At 40.2% G+C, this 13,176-nt stretch overlaps 1 protein-coding gene across 1 annotated transcript in view; it reads right to left on the reverse strand.

The window, feature by feature from the left end:
• Positions 1 to 13,176, reverse strand: part of NPSR1 (neuropeptide S receptor 1) — a 135,588-nt gene that overhangs the window by 25,947 nt on the left and 96,465 nt on the right. The window contains 2 exon segments of the mRNA XM_007128296.2: positions 4,351 to 4,552; positions 9,310 to 9,403. Of these exon segments, the coding sequence (XP_007128358.1) occupies positions 4,351 to 4,552; positions 9,310 to 9,403 (296 nt within the window).

A 13,176-nucleotide genomic window follows, 5' to 3' on the forward strand; every position in this document is an offset into this window, starting at 1 on the left:
TCTGCTGTGGCCTCTCCCGTTGCGGAGCACAGGCTCCGGACGCGCAGGCTCAGCGGCCATGGCTCACGGGCCCAGCCGCTCCGCGGCATGTGGGATCCTCCCGGACCGGGGCGCGAACCCGGTTCCCCTGCATCGGCAGGCGGACGCGCAACCGCTGCGCCACCAGGGAAGCCCCTCTCCTTTTCTTAATTATGTCAATCACTACAAACTGGAAACAAAATGAAACCATATTCAAAGTGAAGAAACAAATGACAAACTAGGGAAATTTTTGCAATATATTAAAAAAGAAAAAGGTTATTGCATAAATAATTCTCTAAAGATAGAGAATAGAGAAAATAAAAACAGAATAAAGTGAAGGGAATAGAAAGCTCAGAAACAATAAGAGCATTTATAATATAAATATGCATATGATAAAATTACCATTTCATACCGTAAAGATAAATCATTCAGTAAGTGATATTGGGACAAATGACCCAGCATTAAAAAAAAAAAAACAGGGCTTCCCTGGTGGCGCACTGGTTGCGAGTCCACCTGCCAATGCAGGGGACATGGGTTCGTGCCCCGGTCCAGGAAGATCCCACATGCCGCGGAGCAGATAGGCCCGTGCGCCATGTCTGCTGAGCCTGCGCATCCGGAGCCTGTGCTCCACAACGGGAGAGGCCACAACAGTGAGAGGCCCGCGTACCACAAAAACAAAACAAAACAAAACAAAAAAATCCCCAAAAACAAATTTAACTTAGATCTCTAATTCATATTACATAAAAATCAAATTAAACATCAAAATCAAATAAAAAATATTTTAAGGTGATATTTTTAACATGCTCTCAACACTGAAATTATTTTCAAATAATTAAAATTATAAATCATTAAAAAGTTAAAGTATAGATAAGTTTGTGAAAGGGACAATTTCCTAAGAAAGAAAAGAAATGAAAAAATGTAAAGAAAATTGTGTGTAGATGTGAATACACTAAAATATAAAATGCTTATATATTACAGAAAAGCCATATACATTTCATTCATATTTTCACATGCATTTATATAAAGTTTTGCAAAGTGCTTTCCTATGATTCTTTTTTTAAATCGAGTCATTTGACTTTCTAATTTAGGTATTCATGATTTCTCTCCTTAATTATGTCAGTCTTATTAACTGAAAGCAAAATAAAATCACATTCAAAATGAAAAGGCAAACTAGGGACAAACTAGGGAAATATCCTAATCGTATAAAAACAGGACAAGTTTTTATATAAAAAATATCTCGAAAGAGAGAGAACAGAGAAAATAAAATAAAATGGAGAAAAACGGGTAAAAGAATACAAATAGGTAATTTACTTAAAAAACAAAAATAATAACGAACATATAAAAGTGTTCAACCTCATCTGTGATGAAAGAAATGCAAATTAAAACAATAGTATATATGTATTTTTGCCTATCAATTGGTAAGAATATACATATATATGTATATATATATCTGTATATAAATGTATCATGCATGAGGGACAATAAAACATGAGGCATGGTTAATAAAGAGCATGAGCACCTTATTTGTGTTGTTTCTTTTGTCTACTCAATCTTGAAATTAAGAATTTAACCTTATCTGAAAGAGTCACTAGCAACAGAATCAAGCTCAGGGTACCAAAGTGTGATTAAGAAAAACAACAACAACAAAAAAAGAGTTGAGCTTTAGCTCTGAGAGAGATGAAATTATAGCAACTTATCCCTCGACTAGCTGGCAAACAAATTCTTCACAAAACTCCATCTGGGCCTGGTCTTGGTTCAAGAAGCGGGGAGTTGCTATGCTGCATCCCCCAGAGGGAAGCTTTCTCTCCCGCAGAAGCCTGACCATGGAAGAGGAAGAGGGAAGATGATGACTGAGTAGGTAGGAAATGCTTCAGGGAAGCTCAAGGACAGACAGAGCAAGGTCACTCTGAATTTTCCTGGTTCTACCCCAGCTGGAAGCAAGGAGTAAGGAGCAGGATTTACTGAGGACTTTGTCTAACAAGGGCTGAGTGATTTTGAAATCATCCCCTTTAATCATTAAATTAGACTTTGCGTTTTCCAAGGACACTACAAAAATGCACAAGTTGGGCCGTAGGCAAGTTGGAGGAGAAGAGGCAGCTCGAATTAATGGGGGAAATTTCAGACAGTGAAAGCCCCGCCTGAGGGATCTGGCCAGACAGCACGTTGGGAGCCTGTGGTTCACGGCTGCATCCGCCCTGCTGAGCAGGGGTTTTGACTGATTTCAGGAGCTGATGGGAAATTAATCAGGAGAGAAGCAGGGACATTTGCTGCCACCGAAATCGATGTTTCAGTTGCCTGTGACGGCATGAGTCACTTCCTTCCAAATACTTTCTTACCGCTGCAACTGGCCTCTTTCCTCTTCCATGGGCTTCTTTTAATGTGGCTGTTACTTGCCTTTGATTCATTGTCTAAATAACCTTCATCCTCCCTTCAGGTTTCCCCCCAGATTCAGCTTGGTGGAGAGGAGAGCAGTAAGTTGAAATACAATATAGATGTTAACTTGTATATTCAGCAGAGATGACTGGACAATATCCAATCTCAGTCAGGCTGAGGGGCTAAGTGTGAGAATCACTCTGCTCCTGTCCAGCTCGACCTCTGCTGCTGATGGAGAGCAAGTCATTTTGCTTCTTTTAGCCCTAAGTCTACTCGTGAAAAGTTTAGGGGCTGGACTATGTGGTGGATAACATTTTTCCAGCTTTAGTATCTTAAGGGACTAAAGACGAACAAAGAGCAAGAACAAGAGATTCCTATAATGTCAGAAAACACTTGAAAAATACCCAACCACTTAATCTAAGAAATGCATATTGAAACAATGAGATAACTTTTTTTTTTTTTTTTTTTTTGCGGTACGCGGGCCTCTCACTGTTGTGGCCTCTCCCGTTGCGGGGCACAGGCTCGGGACCCGCGGGCGCACCGCGCGGCATGTGGGATCTTCCCGGACCGGGGCACGAACCCACGTCCCCCTGCATCGGCAGGCGGACTCTCAACCACTGCGCCACCAGGGAAGCCCGAGATACCTTTTTAAACCTCTGTGGTCAGCAAAGACTTAATACAGAAATGACACCACCTTCCTCTGGGTCAGGGGAGGAAAAATGAGAGCTCTTGTTTGCTGTTGGCAGGAATACACATTTTTTAAAAGGGCAGTTTATGCATATGCATCAAAAGTCTTAAAATGAGCATCATCTGTGATCTAGCAATTCCATTAGAATGAGTTCTGAGGAAATAATCAGAGACTCATGAATAATTTTAAGTACAAAGATTTTTATCACAGCATTATTTATACTATTGAAACCCAAAGGCTGATCTTCCTTTGCCCAGGACGAATTACGTGACACTCGACGGCAGGCTTGGGGACACTCAGAAGGTGCAGGAGGAGGAAGACCCATATACATACTCAACATGCCAGGTATCTCCCTGCAATTCCTGATCCCATCCACCTGTGCAGAGCCACTTTCAGAGATGATCCTGCCATGTGACCAAGGGAGACCCTGCCTTGTCCAGGTGGTTGTGGTCTTCTTTGTTGAAAGACCGTCTTTGGCCCACCATTGGCTGCAGGACAAAGGGAACATACTCTGGCTTGGTTCCTAAGGCCCTTCACAATTGATCTCACCCCATCCAGAAAGAGCTTATTGCCAACTTCTTTTCCATCGGCACTGCCTGCCTGTCCTTTCCTGTCACCATACGCACTCTGACCCCCGGTTACCAGGGAAACTGCTTTCTCTCCACCGTCCCCTTCTCCTATCTGAAGCCTTCCTTCCTTCAAAGGATGCTTCCAAGAAGTGTTCCCTGCCATTATTTGACCTCATTGCATACATTGTCTAGCATACTTTTGTGTGTATTGCATTTTTTTGCTCAGTTTTGTTTCAAGTGTGTCTGTCTTTTCGATTATAAGATCTCTGAAACTGGTCCTACGTCTTATATTTGAAAGGTTGCATGATATAGAAGAAAGAACAGGATACGGAATCAGACAAACCTGGGGTTAAATCCTGCGTAATGTTGGGTAAGTTCCTTAACCTCTCTGAGTTTGAGTTTTATGATTTATAAGATGGGGATAATAGTTATTTCATAGAGTTGTAGTGTGGTTGATGAGATCAATGTTAACCACTTGGTACAATGCCTGCCCCACAGCACATACTCAGAAAATGTTAGTTCCCTCCTCTTTATCCCACTTTGGAGGAGCTGAGCTTAGCACATAGCAGCTTTAGATAAAATCTTGTCACCTAGCCCGTTCCCCAAAGTATGCGAGGAGCAATGAGTGACCTGTAAGGGAGGAGAGCAGCAGTTGGTGAACCGGGAAAGCCCCTGTATGGGTCTGGCCTGCTGGCCTCTTACCTGTTGATAGTCAGGGTGATGAAATACACCAGGAAGGCCACGATGGTCATGTATGGGGTCCAGTAGGAGTCATCGGGCCACAGGGCCCAGCACTGCACTTCACCATTGGAGAGTTTCCTTTTCCCAAATATGATAAGGGTGGGAATGGAGAATAGGAAAGAGAGGCTCTAGGCAATCACGCTGAGGACCTTGGCCTGCTTTTCTGCTCAGAGAAAAGAGAGGGATGCTTGGGCATCTGGAAACATCCTTTGGGAGCATGCTTGGCATCTAGTGTGGAAAAATATCATGGTGGAAGAGGGATTCTAGAACTCTCAGAGCCTCAGTTTCCTCATGCATAAAATGGGGATAATAGGACCAGCATCTAAGGCTGATGCAGGGATTAAAAAGAGTATGCTTACACCGAAGCTAGAACACTGCCTGGCATAAGGTCAGTGTTCCCCAATTTCTCCTCTTTTTCTTCCCCGATTTACCTGCTTGATTGAGATGCTGATGCATCCATTCCTAAAGTACTATGGAGCTCAGTTTGTACTGCATACATCTGATAGGTTGCTGTGCGAATGCTTGTCTCTTGTACCTTGCCCATCCTCAAAGGCAGGGATGGGACCTTTGGTCAGTCTGTCATCCTTCTCTTGTACCTAGCACTGTGAAGCACTGTGACAGTGTTTGAAAGCTGTTTGCCAAACATTAAGTAGCCTTCTTTCATTTGAAGGAACAAGGGATTTGGGCAAATATAGCTAAGTTTCCCCAAAGTGTCTACAATTTATGGCTCCCACTGGAAGTGTACAGAAGTGTCCTTTTCCTTATAGTCACCCAACACTGAGGATTCTTCCTCTTAGTCTAGTTATCTTGTTGGTAAGATTTCCTATCCAAATGTTTAATCTTGCAGTTCTTCAATTAGCAGAAACAATAAGGGGAATAAAAATAATTTTTACTAAATAAAAATTTTAAAATTATTTATAAATAATAAACATTGTAAACATACTTAAAAAGCAAAATGACAAATAGGAAATATTTGTATATGACAAGCAAAGGGCTAATATCCTTCTTATAAAGAACTCTGGCAAAGAAATAAGATCACACCAATTGAAAAAGTGGGCAAAGGACATGAAAAAATTATGAGAAATTTTTAAGAAACAAAGCGACAAATAAATGAACGATATATAGAAATGATCTTTTTGACTACTAAAGAACTGCAAGATTTCTTTCCTAGAAAGATATTTTCCTCACCAAAATGATGAAAGTTTTACCCATACCCATACCCTCTCATGTTTAAAATTTTTGCTTTTTCAATCCAATTGGAATTTACTTTGTAATTAACTGTGACATGTAGTGATCTATTTTTTTTTAATGGCTAGACAGCTATTCTGACACCATACACTGGCAAATTCATTCTTATCTAACTGATTTGGTATTTTATATGCTTTAGATAGGTTCCAGTATCATATTGTTATAATTATCAAAGTTTTATATTTTCATACCTGGCACTATATATCTCTCTTCATTATGGGTTGATGTTTTTCTAATTATTCTCACAGTTATTTTTACTAAAGAGCTTTAAAACTGACAACTCCTCTGGAGTTGATGGCTAAGGAAATTACCACTTTAGTAAAAAGCAATAAAACATCAGTAAAAATGTGCCCCCCCCATTTCTGCTCTCCTTCCCTTGGTTTTGTTACCATTGCCATGTGCTTGCTCAGCCACGGGAGAGTTTCTCCTGGCTTCCACTGGCTCCATTTTCTGTGCTGCTCTGTGGGGAATCTCTTTCCCTGCCCCTCACAGCTGCCCTTACATTCCAACGTGCTGGAGCAGCAAGATGACTCTAGCCCAGGGTTCCCTGGACCTTCTTAAACCCTGTTCCACCAACTACCACATCCTATAACCGTGCGGATCTTTTCAACTTCCTGCAAGGCCATGCAGCTTTCCTAGGGGGCTTGGCATCCTTGTTAATATTTAATCTGCTCCCTGTGTGCTGGGAATTCCTTGACGTTTCTGGTCTTTGGATGGTGTCTTTCCTTGGCTCCCATCCCAGCTGCAGGTCTCCTCCTCTTTGCAGGCTTCTTCCATGACTTCAGTTAGGATTGGGCAGAGGAAGGGAAAATGGCTAATTTCTGTTTCCAAGCTTGCATCTTTCCCTGAGCTATTAGAGATGATTATTTTCCAAATGCCCTAAATGAAGCGTCTATTAATTTTATGGTGAGGAAGTAAATTGCTTTACATCTTTTAAAGAACACTATAATATTCATTCCTGCCTTTCCTGTAATTTAGGACATGATTTATAATATTGCGCAGTATCTCCCAGAACCAGTCATATTTCCCATAAGCTAAACAGTTGATTAATTTTTATCTAATGAATACGGTGGTGAGACATGTAACTGACCATGTTTCCCTCTTGCCTGTGGTTCCCAAAGCCTCGACCTCCAGCAAGTGTCCTGGGACACCCCTCACGTGTTTTCTTGTACTTATGTTCACTTTACTCCTATTTCTTCGCCTTGAAATACTCTGGTGTGGGTGTCTTTTTGTACACCAAATGCAATCCTTCCCAGGGCCTGCAGGACGTAAATAAGTGGTTGGCTGAGTAAGAGTATCACACTTTTGCATACATATATCATAAAACGTCTCTCTCCTATTTACCCTCGTCCCCTCCCCTGCATCCTTCTCTGCCGGAGAAGATGCTAGAGCATGACACTGTCTGGAAAGCTTGGTGCGAATTGCACACCTTCCTACACTCACACAACCTACAAAAAGCCTGAGAAACAGGTATAAATTCGATCTTAAAATTACTTTCAGTTGCACACAACACACTGATATGTTTCTGGTATAAAAATTCCCTAAAGGCATGTAAGTCCCTGTGTTCTCGATGGAGAGTCCAGCTCCCATCCCCAGAGGTGAGGACGAGTTGGTGTGCATTTTTGCAGGCAGTTGTTTATTATTCTGAGACCTCACTCTTTCTTGCATTCTCTCACACTCTTCTCTCTCTGTCTGTACACAACATCTAGCATTGTTTTCAGTTTTTCTTTACAATAATGTTGTCATACAGTATGCATACTGCATGTATGTTGTTTTTATTACTCAATATGTGATGTAGATATGTTCATGTCAATGCATATTACTCTCCATGGCTCTACCACCTCTTCACTAGAGACAGTAATCGAGGACACCTAAACTGAACCCAGACCATCTGGTTCAAATGCTGCCTCTGCACCTACTAGCTGTGTGACCTTGGGCAAACTGCTTTAACTCTTTGAATTGTAATTGCCCAGATTAAGATACAAATAATAATAGAATTTACATCACAGAGCTGTTGTGAGGATTAAAGTATTTAACATATGTAAAGAACTTAGAATCATGAATAGCACATAGTATGCAATCAATGAACCTAAGCTACTGAAACTTCTACATAGGATGCTAGCCTTTCCTCCATTGAGGGACACCAAGGTTAGCATTGAATTCCTGCTATTCTAAGCAATGCTGCAACACACAACACATGCGTGTGCATGCACACATGTGAGTATTTGTCCAGAGAAGATACCAAGAAGTAGAATTTCTATGTCAAAAGGCTGCACATTTTATATTTTATTAGATATTATTAAGTTGCCATTCAAAATATCTGTCAGTACTGCCTGATGTATTTAACAGTATCTGATGACATTAATTCTGCTTATTCTAAAGTTCTGCTTGCTCTATTAATTTTGCTTCCTTAGCTGTAAATTCTGCAGAATGGTATTTTAAACGTATTATCTATTTTCCACAGTTTGGCTTTTGTCCCATTTTTTGTGATATTCGATTGCACCTCATTTTTGTAGGCAAGGTTTCCTATTAGGTTCTTCATTTTATCATTTTCACAGCCTGCTTGGGAAAGTGTAGTAGGTTGGCTTCTTATTTGCTTTTGGGGGTCAAAGAGGTAAGTGGGCTCTGCCTGTGGGCGGACTAATGGACAATTAGTCCTGTGACTAGGTACCCACCATTCCTACAAGCTGTCATTGCTTCCCAGGGCCCCACTCTGTTTCTCCAAATCCAATATCTCCACTACTTGGAAGCAGAGACCTCCATGCCTCCTGCACGCCTGGGAAGGGGAAGAGCAGTGGGAAGGGAGATGTGCTGTGATTAAATGTCCTCATTGTACTCCAGGAATCATCCTGCCAGTTTCCCTGAGTCCCTCTTGCTCTGGACATTTACGCGATCTATTTAGGAAGACCTCTGCCATATTGCTGCATCATCATCTGTGTGTATTGTGGGTTGTGTGGTTTCAGCCTTGCCTCTGACCCATCTGCTTCCTTCTTTCAGGGATTCTTTGCTATCTCTGGATCATAGGGGGTTTTCCTTGTTTCTATTATAATTATAAATTAAAACATCTTTCCAGGCATCCCTGGTGGCGCAGTGGTTGTGCGTCCTCCTGCCGATGCAGGGGACGCGGGTTCGTGCCCCGGTCCGGGAGGATCCCACATGCCGCCGAGCGGCTGGGCCCGTGAGCCATGGCCACTGAGCCTGCGCGTCCAGAGCCTGCGCTCCACAACAGTGAGAGGCCCGCGTACCACAAAAAAAAAACGCACAAAAAAATCTTTCCAATTATTTTCATGGTTTTAGAGTAAGGAGGGCAAGGTGCTTGTTTCTGGAAAATAAGCAAGTAGAAGTGGGAGTGTTCATTAGTTTGGATAGGTAGGCGTGTTGACACTGCTCTTAAAAAAAAAAACAAACCTGGCCGCGTCAGCATCAAGGTAAATGGTCACAAAGTAGGCCCAGCAAAGCACCTTTCCTAGTGGCTCTTGGCCATCCATAGAAGCCATCAGCATTTTCCCAGGCACCCAAACTTTCTTTTCTACATCTTTTTGGACAATCAGACTCATGAAGTTGGGGAGGAAGTGGAAGAGGAGAAGAAAGGGGGAGTAAAAGACCATTACTAAGAGGATAATATTAGTGAACACCCTCACCCAAGGATAGTACTTGTTTGAGCCAGCTCACCTCCTTGCAGGAACTTCATGGGGTAGACGATGGCATGGTACCTGTCTATGCTGAGGGCCACCAGGACATAGGTAGAGGCATAGAGCAGCACAACCTGAAGACAGAAATGAGAGGAGGTGAGTGGCCTCACAGAGGTGAGGAAATGCACATGATGGAAAGAAGAGCATTTTGTGCTATTTAGAAACCTTGGCACTGAACCAAGGGCTGGGTGACGTTTGGAGTATGGACAGGAATGACTGAATCCCATGTCAGGAAGAAGATTGCTGTTCTTGGTGCTGGCATTTGCACTGCTGGCTGTGACAGGTGAGAGTGCTTCCAGCTCTCGCTTGCTCACTCATTCACTTGGCTTTTCAGAGACGCCGCATTTCTCCAAGGATCAGTCCCTCTTGACATTTGCGTGGTACATTTGTTTGTAATTGACTTTTAAAGCTAAACTAATTTTCTCTGCCACAATTGACATTCCAGAATAATTAGAAACAAACATTCATTTGCCTTTTGTCAATGTGAGTTGTTGAGAGATGATAGAAGGTATCTGGCTTCAGGGAGCCCATGTGCTGTTTTGAATCATTTATCACCATCTGTGCTGACACTCTCAGAGCTCCCCTTCCTCATCCACTTCTGCAGCAGAGCTGTTCACTAGGGTCAGCCCTTGGGTCCCCTCTTCTTCCTTCCCACCCTCTCTTTTATTAAGCTTACCCATGCCCTTTAGTGATATTTGCATACTTTGCAGAGAAGGAAATTGGTATATAAGAGGTTAATATCTCTTCTGTAAAGAGCATACTCAAAATGTTAATTAAATGAAATACCCCTGAAAGGATAATCAGGGTGGAAAATTTTCAAATAACTTTGAGCCTCATTTCTACCAGGAGTCTAGCCATATCACTGCTTTGTAACCTTGGGGTCAAATTCAGAGTGGTAGAAAAGTAACTCGAAGAGTGAAATCTAAGGGTAAGTGTCTGAATTTCTTCTAAGATGAAATAGAAATAACATGACTTTGGTAGTAACCTTTGTCTGAATTTGTATCTTTTTGTTCATTCCCTGGCTCAGACAAACAACGATCAACTACATCGTTGTTCTTTATTATTTCTATCTCTGTAACACTACCACAAATGCATCCCAGCATCAGTGTTGTAGAAGGTGCCATAGAGAGGGCGTTCTGAAGACTGATCAGAGATTGAAGGCTCCCCTGAGAGATATAAGAAGAAATTCTCATCTTGCTAAAAAGGTGATGAACGGTCAGAGAGATAAATGATGGCCAAATTTTACAACAACAAAAATAAGATGACTGTCTCCTTAGAGAAAACTGGGATTTTTATGTGGGATCCATGAATTCAGAATTGTTAAGGCTGGCCACACTCAATTGAGGAGATGGCATCAGAGAAGAATGGGAAAGAGAGCTCCCAAGGGCAGAACCCCATCGGGTAGAATGTTGTGATGAGACGGTCATAAGAACGGCGGCATCCGCGGCTGTGTTGAGTGAGATGGCTCACACAAGTTCAGAATCTGAAGCAGGAGGAAAGGTCACAGTAGAGTGCCCAGAGGAGCAGGCAAAGTCAATAAAAAGAGATCTACTTTGAGACACAGTCAAAAAGAATATTTAACTTCAGGAGTCTTCAAACATCTAGGCAGGGTGGGAGGGAGATGCAAGAGGGAGGGGATATGGGGATATATGTATATGTATAGCTGATTCACTTTGTTATATAGCAGCAACTAACACAACAATATAAAGCAATTATACCTCAATAAAGATGTTAAAAAAAAGAGTGATGGCCAAAGGTATACTGAGCAACTGAAAACTAAAAGAAGGCATTCATTACAGTACTACTGTTAGACAAATTAAATTCAAAGCAAATAGCACTACATGGAATAAAGGGATTATTTATAGTGATAATAGATACAAGACACAATGGCAATAGAATATTAATAAACCTAAATGTAACAAGTAACATAACACTAAATATATAACTAAGATGTTCAAAGTTCTACAGAGGAAAAAAATACAATAATACATAGGTAGAAATAATTAAACAAACTGTAAGAATAATACACATTATTGTAAAATATCTAGGCAATATTTCAAAAATTAGTCATAAACTAAACTACCAAGAAGAAAAACCCTCAATAGATTCCAAAAAGTGGAATTTATACAATTCACATATCTAAAACAACAAGCAATAAAACCTGAAATTAGTATCTTCTTTTTTTAAAAATATCACTTGGAAATTTAAACACCCTTATAATTAACTTGAGTCAAGAAGGAAATTAAAGTATAATTATAGTCAATTCATAAATGTCAACAATGAAAATTCTACACGTCAACAACATATGGGATACCATTTGTAGAACAGATGGCAGCTTGAGGACATATGTCTAAATTCTCACTACCCCACCCTCGATTCTGACAAAAATGACCTAGGAAATATGAAACCAAAAAAAAAAAAAATTCTTGCAGAAAAGTGAGACTTAAATGCAGAAAACTTAAAAATTTTTATTTAGAAAAATGCCAGATTGGATTCATTTAAAGTAGAATCTCTGGACTGACTTTAAAAAAAAGTCAATATACTTTATTTTTTAGAACAATTTTACTTTTACAGAAAAAATTGAGTAGATAAGACAGTTTCCATATTAGCCCCCCTTCCCCACACTTTCTCCTCTTAGTAACATCTTACATTAGTGTGGTCAATTTTTTAAAATTGATGATCCAATATTGATACATTATTATTAACTATAGTCCAAGGTTTATATTGAGATTTGCTCTTTGTGTTGCACAGTTCCATGGGTTTTGACAAATGCATAATGTCATTTATCCATTATTACAGTATCATGCAGAAGAGTTTCACTGTCCTAAAAATCCCGTGTGCTTTATCTATTTAATCCCTCCAAATCCCTGGCAACCACTGATCTTTTTACTGTCTCCATGGTTTTTCCTTTTCCAATGTCATGTAGTTATAATCATACAAAAGTAGCCTTTTTAGACTGGCTTCTTTCACCTAGCAATGTGCATTTAAGATTCCTCCATGACTTTTCATGGCTTGATAGCTCATTTTGGTTTATTTATCCATTCAGCTTTTGAGGGGTATCTTACTTTTAGTTTCTGGCAATTATGAATAAAACTGCTATAAACATTCTGGTGCAGGCTTTCGTGTGGATATAAGTTGTCAACTCAATTAGGTAAATACCTAGGAGCACAATTGCTAGATTGTATGGTAAGAGTATATTCAATTTTATAAGAAACTACGAAACTGTCTTCTAAAGTGTACCATTTTGCATTCCCACAAGAAATGAATGAGACCTCCTGTAGCTACACATTCTCAGTACCATTTCATATCGTCAATTAAAAAAATTTTTTTAGCCCTTCAAATAGGTGTGTAGTGGTATCTCATTGTTGCCTTTCTTTGTAATTCCCTAATGCCATGTAATGTTGAACTTCTTTCCATATGCTTGTTTGTTATCTGTGTATCTTCTTAGGTGAAGTGTCTGTTCAGTTCTTTTGCCCATTTTGAAGAGGGTTGTTTGTTTTCTTATTGTTGAGTTTTAGGAGTTTGTTGTATATTTTGAATATAAATTCTTTATCAAATATATGTTTTGCATATTTTTTCCCATTCTGTGCCTTGTTTTTCCAGTCTCTTGACAGTGTCTTTTGCAGAGAATAAATTTTAAATTTTCATAAAACCCCAACTTTCAATTTTTTCTTTTATGGATTGTGCTTTTGATGTTGCATCTAAAAAAATCATTGAAAGACCCAAAGTCCTATAGATTTTCTCCTATGTTATCTTCTAGTAGTTTTATAGTACTGCATATTTCATTCCAGTCTGTGATCCATTTTTTTTTTTTTTTTTTTTTTTGCGGTACGCGGGCCTCTCACTG

This window comes from Physeter macrocephalus, chromosome 5 (genome assembly GCF_002837175.3).
Source record: "Physeter macrocephalus isolate SW-GA chromosome 5, ASM283717v5, whole genome shotgun sequence".
Lineage (NCBI taxonomy): Eukaryota > Metazoa > Chordata > Mammalia > Artiodactyla > Physeteridae > Physeter > Physeter macrocephalus.